We start from the raw sequence: 20,696 nt of genomic DNA, 5'->3' as shown, positions 1-20,696 counted from the left end.
CAAGTATTGCTGAAATCTACCTGAAGGAGATAATTAGGCTACATGGTGTTCCTAAAACCATTGTATCTGACAGGGATGGGAAGTTTATGAGCTACTTCTGGAAAACCTTATGGATGTTGTCAAACACCAGGTTGCTGTTCAGTACATCTCACCACCCTCAAACAGTTGGCCAGAATGAGATCACAAATAAAACATTGGGAAAGATTCTAAGATGCATTGTTAACAAGACCCTGAAAGATTGGGATTTGAAGCTACCTCAGGCTGAATTTGCCTTCAACAGGGCAACAACATCTGCAACTCGTCAAATTCCATTTGAGGTGGTATATAGGGTCAACCCTTTAATGCCCTTAAATCTATCAAGTGTGCCCAAGGGAGAAGTGAGCTATGATGCAAAGAAACAGGCATAACAGATGTTAAAACTGCATGCTGTAGTCAGGAGGCTGATTGAAAAGGCTAATGAATCCTATCAGAAACAGGCCAGGGTCACAAGAAAGAAGAAGGAATTTGTGGTAGGGGACTTGGTATGGATCCACCTCAGAAAGGAAAGATTCCCAGCCAAGAGAAAGAGCAAGCTAATGCAAAGAGCTGATGGTCCATTTGAGGTCATTGAGAAGGTTAGTCCAAATGCTTATAAGATTGACCTTCCTGGTGACTATGGAGTGCATGGAACATTCAATATTTGGGATCTAAGCCCATATTATGGAGAGTCAGAGGATTAAGAGGAACCAGGCTTGAGGTCAAGATCTTTTCAAACAGGGGAGGATGCAGCTGGAGCTGACGTACAGGGCTCAGCTAATTCTAGTCCAAGCTCAGGCCAGAGCCAACCAAGTTCTAACTCAGGCAATGATCGGGCTTTCAGGAGGATGACAAGGTCCAGCTACCAGCTGCCTACCTGGCCAGCTGATAGAACCCTCAACTAAACTCTAGAATACTGAAATCCAGGGTTAATCTAGCCTAGTTAGTTCAGTACTAGCAGCCAAATAACAAGCAGAAGGCAGATGAGAAGTAGGAGGAATGTCACTATCAATGTCACTATCACATTTCCTTAATTGTTCATATAAAGGCTAAAGTGAAAAGCTCGAGGTAATTGGAAGAATTCAGGTTTGCCCATCACCTTTTTGCAAAACAATAAAGACAATTACAGTTTTTGAAACTCTAAAAAGAGCACCACCACATACCTGCATCAGAACAAGAAGCCTGCACTAGAACAAGACAAAGGGGACTGACATTCACCTGTTTCACCTCTGATTTTACCTTGTTTTTTGTTGACTCTCTTTTGTAATATATTTATTTTATATTGTATGTTTCTTAGATAGATTTGTAGCCCTTGGATCAATCGTACTCAGAACTATAACCTAAAGCTGGCCTATGTAAGGACCAGGCTTCTAGTGAATTTAGCAGACTTTTGATGAATGAAAAATTAACCCTTGAGAATACTCTCAACTTTCAAACTTGTGCATTGTTGTAGTTTGAGTCCATGCCTGTTAACTAACGTGTGCCTTGCTGTAGTTAGTTGAACAAAGTCTGTTGGCATAATTGAGTCAATCTTGTGCATTGCTGTGGATTTATTCAATTGTGTTGTTTTCAAGTTTTGGTCTTAATCCAGTGACTTGCTGTGGATTTAAGTCTTAAATTTGTTAAATTATTTCTTAAGTATATTGTGCCTTGCTGTGGAGCTTAAGGTCATAATTATATCAAGTCACCAGTCCAAAAATCCAAAGAGTCATTCAATTCAGCTTGTTCTACCTTGGAATAGTAATTATCCTATGGTATTACACTGCAATTGTAATGGCCAATACAGTAACTTTAAACAAAAAAATGTGTAATTTTAATAAAGGAAAGTGTGACTCTAACAAATATAAAAAAAATGTAACTTTAACATAAACACTATATAAGACAATAATGTAACTTTAACTGTATAAGACAAAATAGTTGTAATTTTAATACAATAAGTGTAACTTTAACTTTCAAACAGTATAATTCTTTAAACTTAGAACTTCATTGATCTAGTATGACTATTATGATAACATAAAAAATCTACATTACTCTCTATATTTTTACACTTTAACGACCAATGTGTGTAACTGATTACAATTATATCGTGAATCATATAAATGTTCATCATATAAGCTTCAACGATGACATAATTATATTCTTTGAACACTACATTGTGAATCATATAAATATTCATCCTAAAAATCAAAATTGTCTAAACTAAGAATTAAAGAGTTCACATTATAAAAAACGAGCTTTTAAATAACCTAAATTACATAGAGTTTTTATATTTAACCTAGTTTTGATATTTAACCTAATTTATTTGTAAAAAAAAAAAAAAGGAATATTTAACGCAGTAAAAACGAATAAATGTTCCAATAATTACCATCGATAAAAGGTACCATCTGCAAGTCAGCCATTGTTGATGTTGGAATACGATCTTCGTTTGGCTACTTGTTGTTGTTGGAAGACGATCTTCGTGGTCCTCTTATTTGATTCGAGATGAAGGAAGAAAGTAGGATACTTATTTGCTAAAAATTATCGCCAGGAAGGAGAGTTTTCTGAGTTGAGGTTTTTTAAATTGTGTTTTGGTGGGGTTTGTGTAGTATTGTATTGAGGAAGGTAGTTGAAGAAGTCTACATGTTGATGTGTGTGTATACAATGGGTAATAGCTATTTCCCTGACACACACACTTTCTCTCATGCTCAACCTATTTCTCTTTTTTTTTTACACGCCTAATAAGCCGATATTTGCTTTTCATCTACATGATCCATTTAGATGATCCAAATGCTCTAGTAAGGACTTAGGGACTCAAATAATATATGGGACTTATTAGAACTTCACACACATACACACACATACTCTCTCTCTCTCTCTCTCTCTCTCTCTCTCTCTATATATATATATATATATATATATATATATATATATATATATATATATATATATAGATATAGAGAGAGAGAGAGAGAGAGGCAAGATCCGGTGAGTCCACTTATATTTTTGAGTCCCGTGAGTCTACTTCTATATCACGCGCTATAGTCAAAAATATCACGATTTTTTTTAGTGTAAGTGTGTAACCTGTGAGTCCAGAAACAATATCACAGAATGTACGAAAAAATATCACTACTCACACTAAAGAATATCACGAAAAACACGCACTATAAACAGTAAAAAAGAAAGGCTGAGAATATTGAAAGTGCACAATTCTCCGTCGACGGCAACCACCCATAACCCAACACCACACGTTCATCACCGCCAGCACCACCACCATTGACTTAGTACCACACCACCACCAGCCAACCCGTATCACGACCATGACTACCACCCTTCATTAACACACCCACCATCCAACCCTAAATCCGCCACACACAATCCCTACCAAAGACCCCATATTTCGAGTTGGGTGTGGAGCAGCAGCAAGATGATGAGTCGTCAGAGTTTATGACGGCCGCCATGGATGGGCATATGGTGGTTGAATCGATGTTTGTTTGATTTTAAAGTTTATAAAGAAAGATGAGAGAGAGATGGGGGAAGAGATTTAAGGACGTGGATAGGTAGGTGCACTACAGGGGTAGTGAACGCCAACGATCTCGTCGACATAGGGGTCGTCGATAAAGAAAGTACTGTGACTGACATTGAAGATGGTGAACGGCGGAATTTTGTTCAGTGGTATGATATTGTATAGTAAAACCCGTGATACTGTTTAGTACAACTAGTGATATTGTTTCGCTGGACTCACGGACTCAAAAAGATAGGATGGACTCATGTGATCCTAATTATATATATATATATATATATATATATATATATATATACATATATGTATATATGTATATACATATATGTATATATGTATATACATATATGTATATATGTATATATATATATATGTATATATATATATGTATATATATATATGTATATATATATATGTATATATATATATATATATATATATATATAGAATTAGGATCAACTAAGTCTACCTTCCTTAGATGAGTCCATAGGTCCTAATCCTAGCCATTAGATAAGGAAAATGGATGCTGAAGATTATAACAAAATCAAGGTCTAAGATTGAAATTAAAAACATAAAACCCTAATTCAGTCTTCTCACTCATTCATTCAGTCTCCTCTCTAACTCTCTCTTCTCTCTCTAACTCCCTCATCTCCTCTCTTTCGCCACCCCCTGCTACGACACCCTTGCCATGCCGCCTCCCTCCTCTCCTCTTCTTCCTCCCTTGGCACCACCCGGCACCTCCTCTCTGCCTCCATCGTGTCGCCTCTCTCCCTTCTCTTTTTTTTTTCTTTTTCAGATCTGAGAAAGAAGTTGTTGGTTGTGGTGGTGGTTCATGTGTGCGATTGATGAGATGGGTATAGGTGGTTCTGCCGCCCTCTCTCCCTTCTCCTTTATCTTTTTTTTTTTCAGATCTAAGTGGTGGTGAGTTATTGTTTTTTTTTTCGGCTGTGTTGGTGGTGTTACGGCGGATGGTGGGGGTGGTGGATCTGTTTTTTTTCTTATTTTTATGGTTGGTGGTGGTGGCCACAAAGGAGGTGGTTGTTGTTGTTGTGTTGTGGTGGTTGTTGTCGTCGCCCTCTTCCTCTCCTCAGCCGCCCTTCTTCCCTTTTCTCTCTCTCTCTCTCTCTCTCTCTCTCTCTCTCTCTCTCTCTCTCTCTCTCTCTCTCTTTTTTCAGATCTGGTGGGTGCGTGGTGGTTAGCGGTATCGATGGCGGTGGATCGATTAAAGTTACACATATCGTCTATTAAAGTGACATCGTTAAAGACTTAAATTTTCACCTTCAAGTGTTGAAATTACAAAAAAAATATATATATATATTAAAGTTACACTCATGTAGCATAATTTAAGTTGCAATTGTGTAAAAACTTAAAGTTTCACTCCTTATCATTAAAGTTTCACTCGTTTAACATTAAAATTCCATTCATAAAGCAGTGAAATTAAATAAATATTAGTCACAATTACATAAATTTAAATATTTTTATTAGAAATGGCCTAAAAAAATTAAAGTTACTCTTTTAAGCATTAAAGTTACACTCGTAAACTATTAAAGTTATACTAATTAATCAGCAAAATTAAATAAATTTAGTCACAATTATAGTATCACATAAATACAAATTTTTTATTAGAAATGGACTAAAAAATTTAAAGTTTCACTTTTAGGCATTAAAGTTGCACTCGTATACAATTAAAGTTATAGTCAAAAATTAGTTAAATTAAATAAATATTAGTCATAATTATATTATTTCATAAATTCAGATTTTTATATTAAAAAATGGCTTAAAAAATTAAAGTTACATTTTAAAGTATTAAAGTTTCACTCGTAAAACATTAAAGTTATATTTTAAAATACATAAGTTTACCTTTCCTATCTTCGGTTAGCATTCCAAATAACGAACGTCAAATCCATCAACAAAATTTACCTCAACATTCTTCCAAATTCTATCCTTAATTGTATCGTCACCTAACTCTCCACCAAAATCTCATATCGTGCAAATACTCTACCAACTTCTTACTCCCTTAATTCCTCGAAACTCATGACTAACATGTTGTCCTGAAACTACTATATAACCATTAACTCACATCCTTATGATAGTGTCATGCATCTCGACGATTACTTACTTCTATATCACATACTTCGGTCAACATTCTCCTAGTTTACTCCCCTCATTCTTTTCTTTTTTACACTCGACAAAATCAATTAACAATTCAACCCCTTATTCCTTCTACCTAACTCTTTAGTGCTCCAGTTACCTTCTCATTGCTCCAAAACTCAAATCCCTTTATTTCATATTAGTACCATCTCACTCTTTTTTACCATAGATCTTCTCTCATCATGCTATCACTCATACTTGTCACCTATCCGTCCACACCAACAAAGTTTACTCTTCACCTTTTTTTTCCGCCTCTAGAAACCAAAACTCTTTTCATACCGTTAATTGCCCAAGGAAAACACACATTAGTTTCACCTCCTGATAATACCAATTCCTAAACTCGACCATTATCTACACATCGCGGCACGACTTGATCTCACTTTACAACAGTCGTTTCCATCCCTCTATAACGACCTTCCATCAATTATAACCGTAATCAACACAATCGTAACCATGACCCTCCATAAATCCTTACACATCCCAATTTGCCACTATTCACATCCCTCATCTCAACCTTTTCATTCTTACATTCCTTATACTTACATCACCCCTCGTCCATATACACTTACCTTTACATTACTCCAACTCGTGATTATATCACTCACCACATCTCACAAAACATTCTCCTTGTCTCGATTAGCTCATCCATCTTCCTTTCTTTTTCCACTATTCATCACAACCCCATATAACTCATGTCCTACCCACAAAACTCATATCCATTACAAGGTGCCACTCCCCTCATCATAATATTGGTTAACTTACGCATCAGGACCAACACATATGTAAAATAATGCATAAAGAAGCAAAAGAACAACTTTCAATTAAACATGATATGCGACGAAGTCAAAAGATAAGCATGTGACCCAAAACAAGGGTTACTAGATCGAGTTTAACCTACTCGATCGAGTAGGTGAAGGTCAGAAGCACGTACAACAAATTACTAGGGCTACTCGATCGAGTAAGGGCTACTCGATTGAGTAACAAGAGGTTTACTCGATCGAGTAAGGGCCACTCGATCGATTACCCAACGCAGTTCTCAGCACTATCCAATTTTCGTAAAACGGTCATATCTCACTCGTTTCTTGGTCATTTTGGGTGTGTGATATATCGTTAGAATCGTAAGAGAACAAGCTATCACCTCCAAGTAGAATCGCATCAAAGTAATATATAAATCTCAAGCTATAACAGTTTAAAAACACTTCTTTGTAATTGAACAACATAACTATTTGATTTTCCCTATCAAAAAACTTAAACATCAACAAAGTGAACAAAAGCGACTCGATACTTGTAAAACCAGTATCCCTAACCACATGTTACTATCTACCAAAAGCCAAACAATAACATCTATCATGCTTAAATAATATTCAACTTATCAATCATGTATTACCCGCATCCTTTAACTTTATAACTTTTCGTAAAACAAAACCTACTTATACATTACAACTCCTATTCCCATGTTACTAATACAACAATATTACAATTACACTTCGTGATGTGACTCATATTTCAGCATATTTAGTCCCCGAATTAGGCTCATTCCTATGCTTTTTAGTGCATAACTAGGTCATTTACTACCTTTAGTTTCCCGTTTTGAATATTCTTTGAGGTTTTGTTCCCTTGGTAGGAAAGGAGTGCAAACCTTATTGCATTTTCATGGCAAAATGGAGCTAAATTGATCGAATTTAATTACCAAGCATCAAAGGGAAGACAATACTAAAAGGCCTATGAAGATAATAAAGTAGATTGGGCAATGATGAACGGATCCTTGCATCTCCAACAAGATCCCCAAGGATTGTTGAGGAAAGAAATGAAGAGAAGTGACTGTGAAGGAATCCGAGCGTCTCCCTGCCCAGGACGAGCGTCGCCCTGCTATAATCCGAGCGTCCTGATGCCAAGACGCTCGTCGTGAGGCCAAATGATCCGAGCGTCCCTCCGAAAATCCGCTCGGATCCCCATGCAAAACCAACCGTCTCTGCTGCCAAGACGCTCGGGACGAGCAGATCTTCTGGAGACCACTAAAACGGAGATGAGCATCTCCTTCGAGAGAAGCACTTCCTCAACTTTTCTTAAGGGTCTTAATAGTCATTTAAGCCCTTAGTAACCCTAATCTTTGTACCTAATCTCTAGTATAAATACCCCATTGTACTACCTAGATTGGCATGTCATCGTAATAGGATCTTAATCAAGTCCTAATACTCTCTTAATCTTATAATCAAATCTTAATTTAGTATTAATACAAATCTCATTTCTTAATCATTCCTTAATTTCTCTAATGTTCATCATTTATTTTGGGTAATTAGAAGATTATTTGGGTTTATTTGGAGGATTGACAACCTTCCAATCAATCATCAAGTACTTCTATTATTCTTTGCTTTATTATTTGGAATCATCTTTATAGGTATAATTCTCTCTTAATCCTTTTTAATTATTGTTAATCATCTTCATTTGTTCATCATGTTTTGCCTTGCTATTATGATTGACAACCTTGTTAGCATGTTAAACTTGATAATGAGTGAGTAGTTTCCTTAACTAGGGTTAATGGGGAATTAAGGGAAACTAACATGGGGATTGATTCATGCTTAATCTAATATGTTTTCATAATTAATTTGCTTGCTTGTTGTGATTTCAACTTATGCACATGTTATGTTTGATGAAATGCGAGCCTATGAATCCTTGCATTTTTTACCCATCACTTACCTTTTCAATGAGTGTAAGACATAAACCAACTCGAGTCTCATTAGACCATGCATATAGTTGGATAGGGAGGATTAAGTCGACTTGTAGGTGTTGTACAATCTAATCGATTCGGCTCCGGGACCCAAACCTTCCTAGGGATTGTAAGATATACACTATCTCGATCCCATCACAACAATAATTGCTTGCATCTAATAGAAAATATGTTTGTATGATCAAAACCCATGAATTCCCTATGAACCCATGACACCCTAGTGCCTTTAATTAATTGTTTACATCTCATTTTAACCATCTTGCTTGCTTTCACTACTTTATTTACATTGTTATTTAGTTTAGTTGATCTCCTACCTCAACCCAAATTGTGACACCCTTAGACACGACCATTTGCAATCGAAAATCCTACATCAATACCCGTCCCTTGGGATCCGACCTTTACTTACCTCTTTACTAAAAGTAGAGTAGTTTGTGAAGTTATAAATATTGTTTTGGTCTAGGTAACTCTTAACGACAAGTAACCAAAATCCATACACCGACCACTTCGTCACCTAAACATATTCTTAATCACGAAATTCATATTCTCATGCAATTGTCACTTCATCTTTTCCAATCAATTCATCCATTTCAACCACATTCTTCATCCAACATGTGCATATGAAACAACAGTAAACAAGTATATAACTTTATTATATAACTTTACGCAAACAAAATCATGTATATTCATATCACATCCCCTAATCACATGTCACTAGTATAGCCACATTATAAATTCTCCCTTTCGTCACATAACATGCTCTTAATCATAAATCATATTCTTATGCAGTAATTACTTCATCTTTTTTCACCATCATCCATTCAATCACATCTCATTCATCCATCATATTCATATAAACATTAGTAAGCACATAGCGATCCCATGACACCCCATAGTGACCGGTTTAAAGTTGTAGGGCGAGTTCGCGACTTTAGGACGTCTCCCAAGCCTTTGCATTAGCTCCTAACAACTCCTACCCGGGTTCATTTTATTTTGGCTCCCTAAATTAATTGGGTTAATTAGTTACAGGTTCCAAAATCGTCTCTCTGATGCCACTTTGTAACACCCCCATACACCAAGGTGCCTTACCAAGACCACCTAATGCATGGAAGTGCTACCATCTCGGTTACCCGAGGCATAGTAATCAAAAGTGACCATCATGAAACATAGTTTAAGTATAAAGTTTAAAGTGATTACATCAAAACCAACTGTAAAGTAAAGAACAACTGTTCTAAAACCAAACTACAACTAAAGTAACCAAAGGTATCATGATAACACAGCGCAAGACTACTATCAGACTCGTGGCGACTCCATCCCCAGCTACTCTTGCGCGCATCCATAGCATACCTCCTAGACAACTGCTCACCACCTCCGAATGGATCACCACAGTTTTTAATACATTTAAACGGGGTCAGTTACTAATTACACAAAACAAGATAACAACACACAGATCACCCAACTCCGTCACATCTCCACACACCTGAATACAGACTAAAGTTTGTAGTCCTGCCGGAATACCCATCGCAATAGATATTCCACGCCGCCAGTGGGGGACCGCAGCCGTACCCACCAAATCCCCGCTCATCTAATCCGAGTGATAACCCATGTTCCTTAATGTGTACATCCCCTCCTGTGGCGGGTTCCACAGAGGACGAATCAAGGGCGTGAAGCCACTCCCGCAAGTGACTCCACTCAACCGAGGACACGCCTCGCGAACCACGGACAATTGCACAACCAATTATACAATGACAACACAAACGCAATACCAATACGTTAAAGATCAACAATAAACACAACCATCAACAAATAACTATGTAATCAATAACCGAGTAGGGAAACCCTACCTGGAAAGGCAAACATCAAGATCGTCACAATCAGTGAATCAGAAATGTTCCTCTAAGAAATCAACTCCTATCAATCACACAATTATACAATTACTAACTAACAATCACAATACTCCCAAAACCCCCAATTTACCCAATTAGGATTTCAACTAATATCAATGAAACGAGATAAAAATTACACAAGAATCTTACCCACAATACGACGGTCTCAACGGTATAAAGAACTCTGAATGACAACGACTCTAACCTCTTGGATTTGATAGCAATGCGAAAAGGGAATCCAACGATGTTTGTTTTCTTATAAAATGTTTAGAACTTGGTAAAAAGTAAAAAGAAATTGACGGAGAAGCTTATATAACCTTTTCACGCGTTGCTATCAAACCCGTCAAATACCCCGTAAAAACTTACTTACTCGATTGAGTACCTCATTTACTCGATCGAGTGCCCCCTACTCGATCGAGTAACCCACCTACTTGATCGAGTACCCATCAGCAGTACACTGTTTCGCACACAAAACTCACTTACTCGACAGAGTAAGCCCTACTCGGTAGAGTACCCACATCACATAAAACCGTAGTATTACAGTCTTCCCTCCTTAAAACGAACTTCATCCCCGAAGTTTAAACCCAACCTATAAAATACGAACTCCTAACACCAACTCCACAAACTATGTATACCTCCACAACATGGCTCACGATATCGTATCAACTACATTATAGCCTCTCGACACTAACTCCATATACTATCGAATACCATCCACAAACGCCGCTAGCTCCGTCTCATTAACATATTAACTACTAGCAAATCCAATGTCATAACAATCCACCAAGCAAGATCAACCACCAAACGGAATGTTACATTCTACCATCCTTAAAAAGAACTTCGTCCTCGAAGTTTACTCACACTCATAAACATCATCATCCAACTGTCAACACTATCGAAGTATTCTCACACTCCTAAACATCATACTACTACAAGCACGGCCATGACCTCTTAACAATATCAATCACAATACAAATCCATCCTTTATTCTCCACCAATACTCAAACTTCCAAATGTACGACAACATGTACAACCATCAAACTCTCTTTGTCGCATCCTACTCCTCTTAAGATAAATGTTACGTCCTCGTAACTCACTAGTACTATATCCTTAGCCATATCTTCTCATTATCCTCATCACCACCGCATGTCAAAGATAATCACCTATAAGCTCAACCTATAACCATTCCTATTTCCAAGGTTCTCTTACTCTAAAAGTTCTCATAACTCAATTCATTCAGGACCCCACCTAACCTATATCATAAAATCCTTAGCATAACCAATACTCTAACTCTTCCACATTACCGCAACACGACATACCTCTCTATATAAAGGACCTATCTCCAAAAGCATAACTCACGATCCACACTTGTTACACACACTCACATTAGATCCTCAAGTTCTTTTCTTTTATTACCGCAAAACTCATCCATAGCTTAATATAATACTAATTCCCAACACCCTATACTCACTCTCTCAAAAAAATATTACAAACCACTTGTCGCTTCCAGCTCAGCACACACGTTCCACAAATATCTTGCCACAACTATGTCCACCAATGCCTCATCTAAAACAAGAGCAAAAGTACTCTAACAACCTCTCATAACTGTGTCCCATCAACAGAATATTACTATACCATACCCAACTCTCTTTCATATCATACTCTACCCTCACTCCCAAGCCGACACTGGTACGAAACATCAATAAACAAAACAACTGTCTATTACTACTACAAAAACATGAATAAGTAACACCTAGTAGAGAATGGTTAAGTTATTTAACCGTTTTCTCACAACAAAGAGAACGCCTCTCCTAAATAAGCGTTGTGTTAAAAAAACAATTAAAAACGCTTTTCATATTAACAGTTATCTAAACTTTTCTTAAAAAAAAAGGCGCAAAACTCTGTGAATTTCCCAAAACCCAGACGCTTATTTCCAGTTTCCACTGCCAAAATGGAAACAAAATTTCCCAAAAAAATAATCGATTGATTAACACCATTATCATCCAACCAAAATCCAATCAATCTGCCACCGTTAGACCCACTCGATCTCTCATTAGCGGCTCATCCTTCTTTCCGTCTTTTCCCGTTCTCGCCTTTGAGTAATTTCTGAATACGGTCTGCATAATCTACCATTTCAATAATTTCGTTTTAGTTAGGTTTATGGGTTTTGCATCCGATTTTATGCTTAATCGACTGCATTAGTTTGCTGTCCAATGTTACTATTCTTGTTTGATAATCAATTGTTGTTGTATTTGAATTACTAGGATTAAATTGATATTACTTGATTTTTAGGGTTATTGAAATTGGGGGCTTAATCGACTGCATTAGTTTGTTGTCTAATCTTACTATTCTTATTTGATAATCAATTGTTGTTTTTTTGTCTTATCACTCCTCGTTGAGACGTCAATAACAGTTCAGTTCATAAGAATGATTGTTGTTTTAATTGATAGGGCTGTTTGTTGTGGCTCACTTGTTTTCAGAAAATTTGATGATATGTTCATCATTAGAATTGTGTTATCCCAATTATAGGCTTTTCACAGTTTCTACCGTTCGGATCGCTTCACTATTTAGATATCTTAAGAAATGAAACTCCTTGTTTGTTCTCTAAAAATGTGGATCAACTACATCTCTTTGTATAATTCTCTCTAACCTTGTCTTCCTTTCGGTGATGAAGTTGATGTTGTTATTGATCCGAAAGATATCGAACTTACTACAAAGCAAGATCCGGAGGTCTTTGGAGGTATGATTGGCTGTAACCTTATCTTTTCTATAATCAAGCTCATAATAACTCAGTAGTTAATTGAAATTGTTCATCATCGGACATGGTTGAAAATATCTCCTACGGCCACGATATTTAAATGGAACTAAGTTATCAAGGCTTTGTAGTTTACTGCAACTGCATTTTGAGCCGGTGTCGGCAGCATTTATCTAGCAGTCTCAATTACTCTCAAACCGGGATTTAATGCTACACATCAAATGTAGTTGTGTAGTGTATTCTTGCTGTTATACAGTATATCCTCTTAGCATTGAGTGTATCCTCGTGGCAATTATTATTTTTCAGGTCAGAATGTGAACAAAGTGGAAACAGCTGTGGATCTTTTCCACAAGCCTACGGGAATCCGTATTTTCTGTATAGAAGAAAGGACACAACTTCGAAATAAAAGTCGTGTTCTTCAATTACTGCGTGCAAAACTGTATGTGATTGACTTTTAGATTTGATTATTCTTAGTATACTCAATTTACTCTAGAAGTGCTTCGTTTGAAGAATCATTTGTTGCACTTAAATTGATACCAGATCAAAGTGTCTAAGAGCACTTACTGTTCAAATAAAGAGTCATTGAGTTGTGCGTTTTAGGTAATTTGATTCTGGACTGGATATTTTTCATTGAATATTTGGATCTTTGTTCGTTTTTTTGTATGCTATTGTTTTCTATATTGTGTTTGATGGAAAATTAGTTTATTGGTAATCATCCAAATAGAAAGTATTCTAATTAGGTATGTCACTGTCATGTGGATCTTTTATTTTTTGATTGATTGAGGTAATTGAGGACTACCCTTTTACACATTGAGAGAGTATTCAAATTACGAACAACACTGATGTTAGGGTTTGAAAAGTGTTTGAAAATATTGAGCTCTTACTTGTAGTTTATTCTTCTCTTCGACATCAGTTTTGGTCTTATGGTTTATGTTAATTTAGGAATTTTGGGTAGAATTCGAATTATGATTACTTTATGGTTTGATTATTGTGATAATCTAAAGAAGAATAGTGTTGAAACATGGTGAATGAGCTTCATTGTTGATCTGGGTTGTTTATTGTTGTCTTTTATATCGCCTTTTTTTGGTTTGGGGATGGCCTGAATTCGCCCATTCTAGGCTCTATTGAGTTTGCCACAAGTAGCTAAGCTGCCAAATATTTCAGGACAAGCAATTTTCTACTGTTATATTTAATTTCAGCGAGATTATATGCTCTATTTTGAGATCAACAGATTTAAGTGCTCTCAGTAGATTCCTTCTTTCTTTTGTGATTACTTTGTAATTTATGTGTACGGTCTTGCATACTTGGTTAATCACTTAATCCTAATGTCGGTCTTTTGCAATTGATTATGTATCCCTTTTGTTACTTTCTGTAGGATCCAACTCGGCAAACGAAAATTGACAACTTCATGGTTCAACAACTCGATGGAACTGTGAATGAGTATGATTGGTGTAAGCAGAAGGTGAGTTATGGGCTCACTGACATTGTTTTTCGGTTTATTGATGCCTAATGTATGTGTTTTGATCAACCAGTATTGATTGTGCATGAAATTCATTTGACTACTATATTTGTCTTTGCTCGGTGTACTGATGGGTTCTTTGAATTGTGGTGTGAATTGCAGAGTGTGATCAAGAAGAAGTATGGCCAAGATGCAACTAATGTTGGTGATGAGGGTGGCTTTGCTCCTAATATCCAGGTTTTGGCACTACCACTAGCTGCTTGTTCATTAATGTCTTTATTTGTGATATAACTTTTGAACACTGTATTCATATTCTACGTTAGACCCTTCAGGAGAACAAGGAAGGTCTACAGTTGCTCAAGACAGCATTGAGAAGGCTGGAGACACCGACAAGGTAAATAACCTCGTCAGTGGTAGTTTGTCAAATCTGATCATAGAAAATTTATTCAGTGAGCTTATTTTTACAAGTTCTCTATTGTAGGTGGTTATTGGGATGGATGTTGCTGCATCTGAGTTCTACAAGGAGGACAAGTCATATGACTTACACTTCAAGGAAGAGGTATGCTTCAGTTGCCTTTCAAATTGGTTAAGATCAATTTTGTTTGATCGCGACAGAATTTTTACTAATTGGGCTTCACCGACTGCGATGTTTGCAGAACAACGATGGGTCACAAAGGATTTCTGGTGAGCCCCTCAAGGATCTCTACAAGTCATTTGTGGTTGAGTACCCCATTGTGTCAATTGAAGATCCTTTTGACCAAGATGACTGGGAGCACTATGCTAAGATGACCGCAGAAATCGGAGACAAAGTACAAATTGATGATCTCTTGATGACCGCAGAAATCGGACTTAGTTAGTTTGCTTGCTGTTTTGGCTCTTGCTGTGAAACAAATGTATTGGTATTGGTATTTGATTTTAATGAGAATAAATATATTAATTTTATTCAAATATCATCAATATTATTATTATTTTTTTTTAAAAGCCAAGAGGGATAGAGAACTAGTAGCTTACCCAACCGTTCTCTTTTACTAGGAAAAGAGAACGCTTATCAGGTGTTCCCTAAAGGTCATTTTAGCCGTTCTCTATGATTATGAATACAAAACGCCTCTTCTAACAGTTCTCTAAGCTTTAGAGAACGCTGAGTTGGAGAACGCCTCTAAAGCGTTCTCTAATGTTAATTACAACAGTTCTCTAAGCCTATTTCTGTAGTAGTTTATATGTCCAAACCGAAACTCGCAGGAAACAGTAGTAAACAAAACAACAATCTATGTATAATTGGTATATACTTTCGAAAACTCGTCTCGTAATCATCTCGCCTACTCCACCACAATCGATGACGGCATCGCAACACCGTCACCAACAGTCGCACCGTAGCGCGAAAATACCCGCATCACAACACGAAGTACCATGCCCGGATCACCACCCGAGGCACAACAACCACATTGATAGTCATCGCAACTTACACAACCCCATAAACACTGACTCAGTATAACTTCCTGGACAAGAAAACTCACTCAAAACCGCTTTACTAGATCACAACGCAACATATCATACGGAATAAACATATACTAACCTTATGAATATCACCCATGCCATTACACGGAATAAACATATATCATGAATTCACATACAAGTATAACTAGCCATGTCAGATCACCCAAACTATCACTTTTGAATATCATTCCACTAGGTTACCGTACCCAACATATATTACAGAACATTCAGATAAAAACTTTATAACTATCACACCATACCACTTCTCGTGAGGTCAGAACCTCACACAAACATTTATACACATCATAGACCGGTAATGACATCCAACTAGTCAATCCTGATCACGTAAGTTACCACTTGATAAAGGTTACCTCTCGCCCGAGCTTAACTCGTATGCCCCTCATAACACATTCTCCCATTCGCATAACTATCACTTCCTGCAAAATATAACCATACCGCTAATACTCCACTACTAGAAATCGCCTTCTATAACCACATCTTATACTTCCTCACAAGTTACAGCCGTACATATCAATCCGGCCTCTACAAAATCAACCTCTTTAGAATTGTTATCTTTCTTATCTATCATCACCCGTACCTACCAGTGACAACACCACAACACCACCACTGTTCATATAACAAATCTATTACACTCACCTCTAAATATAACAGTTCATTTCCTATTTTCAGTTAGCATTCCAAATAACGAGCGTCAAATCCATCAACAAAATCTACCTCAACATTCTTCCCAATTCTATCCTTAATTGTATCGTCACCTAACTCTTCACCAAAATCTCATATTGTGCAAATACTCTACCAACTTCTTACTCCCGTATTTCCTCGAAACTAATGACTAACATGTTGTACTTAAACTCCTATATAACCACTAACTCACATCCTTATGATAGTGTCATGCATCTCGATGATTCCTTACTCCTATATCACATACTCCGGTCAACATTCTCCTAGTTTACTCCCCTCATTCTTTTCTGTTTTACACTCGACAAAATCAATAAACAATTCAACTCTTTATTCCTTCTACCTAACTCTTTGGTGCTCCAGTTACCTTCTCATTTCTCCAAAACTCAAATCCAGTTATTTCATATCAGTACCATCTCACTCTTTCTTACCATGGATGTTATCTCATCATGCTATCACTCATACTTGTCACCAATCCGTCCACACCAACAAAGTTTACTCTTCACCTTTTTTTTCCGCCTCTAGAAACCAAAACTCATTTCATACCGTTAATTGCCCAAGGAAATCATACATTAGTTTCACCTCTTGATAATACCAATTCCTAAACTAGACCATTATCTACACATTGTGGCACGACTTGATCTCACTTTACACCATTTGTTTCCATCCCTCTATAACGACCTTCAATCAATTATAACCGTAATCAACACAATCCTAACCATCTCCCTCCACAAATCCTTACACATCCCAATTTGTCACTATTCGTATCCCTTATCTCAACCTTTTCATTCTTGCATTACTTATACTTACATCACCCCTCATCCATATACACTTACCTTTACATTACTCCAATTCATGATTATATCACTCACCACATCTCACAAAACATTCTCCCTATCTCGATTAGCTCATCCATCTTCCTTTCTTTTTCCACTATTCATCACAACCCCATATAAGTCATGTCCTCCCCATCAAACTCATACCCATTATAAGGTGTCACTCCTCTCATCATAAGACTGGGTAACTTACGCATCAGTACTAACACATATGTAAAACGATGCATAAAGAAGCAAAAGAACAACTTTCAATTAAACATGATATGCGACCAAGTCAAAAGATAAGAATGTGATCCAAAACAGGGGTTACTAGACCGAGTTCAGCCTACTCGATCGAGTAGGTGAAGGTCAGAAGCACGTACAAAAAATTACTAGGGCTACTCGATCGACTAACAAGAGGTGTACTCGATCGAGTAAGGGCCACTCGATCGAGTACCTTACGCGGTTCTCAGCACCGTCCAATTTTCGTAAAAGGGTCATATCTCACTCGTTTCTTGGTCATTTTGGGCATGTGACCTATCGTTAGAATCGTAAGAGAACAGGCTATCACCTCCAAGTGAAATCACATCAAAATCATATATACATTTCAAGTTATAACAGTTTAAAGACACTTCTTTGTTATTGAACAACATAACTAATTGATTTTCCCTTTCAAACAACTTAAACATCAACAAAGTGAACAAAAGCGACTCGATACTTGTAAAACCAGTATCCCTAACCATATGTTACTATCTACAAAAAGCCAAACAATAAAATCTATCATGCTCATATAATATTCAACTTATCAATCATGTACTACCCGCATGCTTTAACTTTATAACTTTTCGTAAAACAAAACGTACTTATACATTACAACTCCTATTCCTATGTTACTAATACAACAATATTACAATTCCACTTCGTCACCTAAACATATTCTTAATCACGAAATTCTTATTCTCATGCAATTGCCACTCCATCTTTTCCAATTAATTCATCCATTTCAACCACATTCTTCATCCAACATGTGCATATGAAACAACAGTAAACAAGTATATAACTTTATTATATAACTTTACGCAAACAAAATCATTTATAATCATATCACATCCCCTAATCACATGTTACTAGTATAGCCATATTATAAATTCTCCCTTTCATCACATAACATGCTCTTAATCATAAATCATATTCTTATGCAGTAATTACTTCATTTTTTTCCACCACATCCTCCATTCAATCACATCTCATTCATCCATCATATTCATATAAACATTAGTAAACACATAACGATCCCATAACACCCCATAGTGACCGGTTTAAAGTTGTAGGGCGAGTTCGCGACTTTAGGACGTCTCCCAAGCCTTTGCATTACCTTCTAACAACTCCTACTCGGGTTCATTTTATTTTGAATCCCTAAATTCATTGGGTTCATTAGTTACCGGTTCCAAAATCATCTCTCTGATAGCACTTCGTAACACCCCCATACACCAAGGTGCCTTAGCAAGACCACCTAATGTATGGAAGTGCTACCATCTCAGTTACCCGAGGCATAGTAATCAAAAGTGACCATCAAGAAACATAGTTTAAGCATAAAGTTTAAAGTACAATTGTTCTAAAACCAACCTACAACTAAAGTAACCAAAGGTATCATAATAACACAGCGAAAGACTACTATTAGACTCGTGGCGACTCCATCCCCAGCTAATCTTGCGCGCAACCATAGCATACCTGCTAGACAACTGTTCACCACCCCCGAATGGATCACCATAGTTTTTAAAACATTTAAACAGGGTCAGTTCCTGATTACACAAAACAAGATACACAAGATAACAACACACAGATCACCAAACTCCGTCACATTTTCACACACCTGACTACACACATTTAAGTGTGTAGTCCTGCCATAATACCTATCGCAACAGATATTCCACGCCGCCAGTGGGGGACCGCAGTCGTACCCACCAAATCCCCGCTCATCTAATCCGAGCGATAACCCATGTTCCTTAATGTACACATCCCCTCCTGTGGCGGGTTCCACAGAAGGCGAATCAAGGGCGTGAAGCCACTCCCGCAAGTGACTCCACTCAACCGAGGACACGCCTCGTGAACCACAGACAATTATACAACGACAACACCAACACAATACAAATACGTTAAAGATCAACAATAAACACAACCATCACCAAACAACTATGTAATCAATAACCGAGTAGGGAAACCCTACCTGGAAAGGCAAACATCAAGATCGTCACAATCAGTGAATCAAAAATGTTCCTCTACGAAATCACCTCCTATCAATCACACAATCATAAAATTACTAACTAACAATCACAATACTCCCAAAACCCCCCAATTTACCCAATTAGGGTTTCAACTAATATCAATGAAACGACATAAAAACTGTACGAGAATCCTACCCACAATACGACGGTCTCAACGGTATAAAGAACTTTGAATGCCAACGACTCTAGCCCCTTGGATTTGATAGTAATGCGAAAAGGGAATGCAACGATATTTGTTTTCTTGTAAAATGTTTAGAACTTGGTAAAAAGTAAAAAGAAACTGACGGAGAAGCTTATATAACCTTTTTACGCGTTGCTATCAAACTCGTCAAATACCCCGTAAAAACTGACTTACTCGATCGAATACCTCACTTACTCGATCGAGTGCCCCCTACTCGATCGAATAACCCGTCTACTCGATCGAGTACTCATCAGCAGTACACTGTTTCGTACACAATACTCACCTACTCAACAGATTAAGCCCTACTCGATAGAGTACCCACGGCACATAAAATCGTAGTATTACACTTAAAAGATCTAATGGCTTAGATTAGGACGTAGGGCTCACCATTTTAGGTGGACTTATTTGAACTTGATATATATATATATATATATATATATATATATATATATATATATATATATATATATATATATATATATATATATATATATATATATATATGCATATTAGGTTGTACCCCCGCGCGCCACAATTTTAAAATTTTATTATTTTAATTGAAGAAACATAATATAATTCATATATGATCTTTAATATTTTTACTTAGAAATAAAAATAAATTAATTTTTCTCAAATTTAATTTATTTTTGGTTTAACTTCAATGTTTAAAAATAAAATACATACAACTTTAATTATTAAAACTAATAAATGATAATTAATTATGCATGATAA

General features: G+C 36.7%; 1 protein-coding gene and 1 long non-coding RNA gene across 2 annotated transcripts; both read left to right on the top strand.

The window, feature by feature from the left end:
* Positions 1-13,312: 13,312 nt before the first annotated feature.
* LOC141598166 (uncharacterized) lies at positions 13,313-14,884 on the top strand. Its single transcript, XR_012523287.1, has 4 exons — positions 13,313-13,470; positions 14,407-14,493; positions 14,653-14,727; positions 14,823-14,884. It is a non-coding gene; the product is annotated as an uncharacterized LOC141598166 (long non-coding RNA).
* A 91-nt stretch (positions 14,885-14,975) lies between these two features.
* On the top strand, positions 14,976-15,432 carry LOC141598165 (enolase-like). The gene is made up of 2 exons (XM_074418072.1): positions 14,976-15,049; positions 15,147-15,432. The coding sequence occupies exons 1-2, from the start codon at positions 14,984-14,986 to the stop codon at positions 15,345-15,347; spliced, it is 267 nt and encodes an 88-aa protein (XP_074274173.1). The 5' UTR covers positions 14,976-14,983; the 3' UTR covers positions 15,348-15,432.
* The last annotated feature ends 5,264 nt before the right edge of the window (positions 15,433-20,696 follow it).

The sequence above is a fragment of the Silene latifolia genome, chromosome 9, assembly GCF_048544455.1.
Source record: "Silene latifolia isolate original U9 population chromosome 9, ASM4854445v1, whole genome shotgun sequence".
Lineage (NCBI taxonomy): Eukaryota > Viridiplantae > Streptophyta > Magnoliopsida > Caryophyllales > Caryophyllaceae > Silene > Silene latifolia.
Note: the sequence above shows the minus strand (reverse complement) of the source record. Positions and strands in the feature narration are given on the sequence as shown.

What these genes read in the sequence shown, in the direction of transcription:
- LOC141598165 (XM_074418072.1), top strand. Translation starts at nt 14,984, where the DNA reads ATGGATGTTGCTGCATCTGAGTTCTACAAGGAGGACAAGTCATATGAC. An exon ending in ACTTACACTTCAAGGAAGAG is followed by an intron (nt 15,050 to 15,146) that starts GTATGCTTCAGT and finishes CGATGTTTGCAG; the next exon opens with AACAACGATGGGTCACAAAG.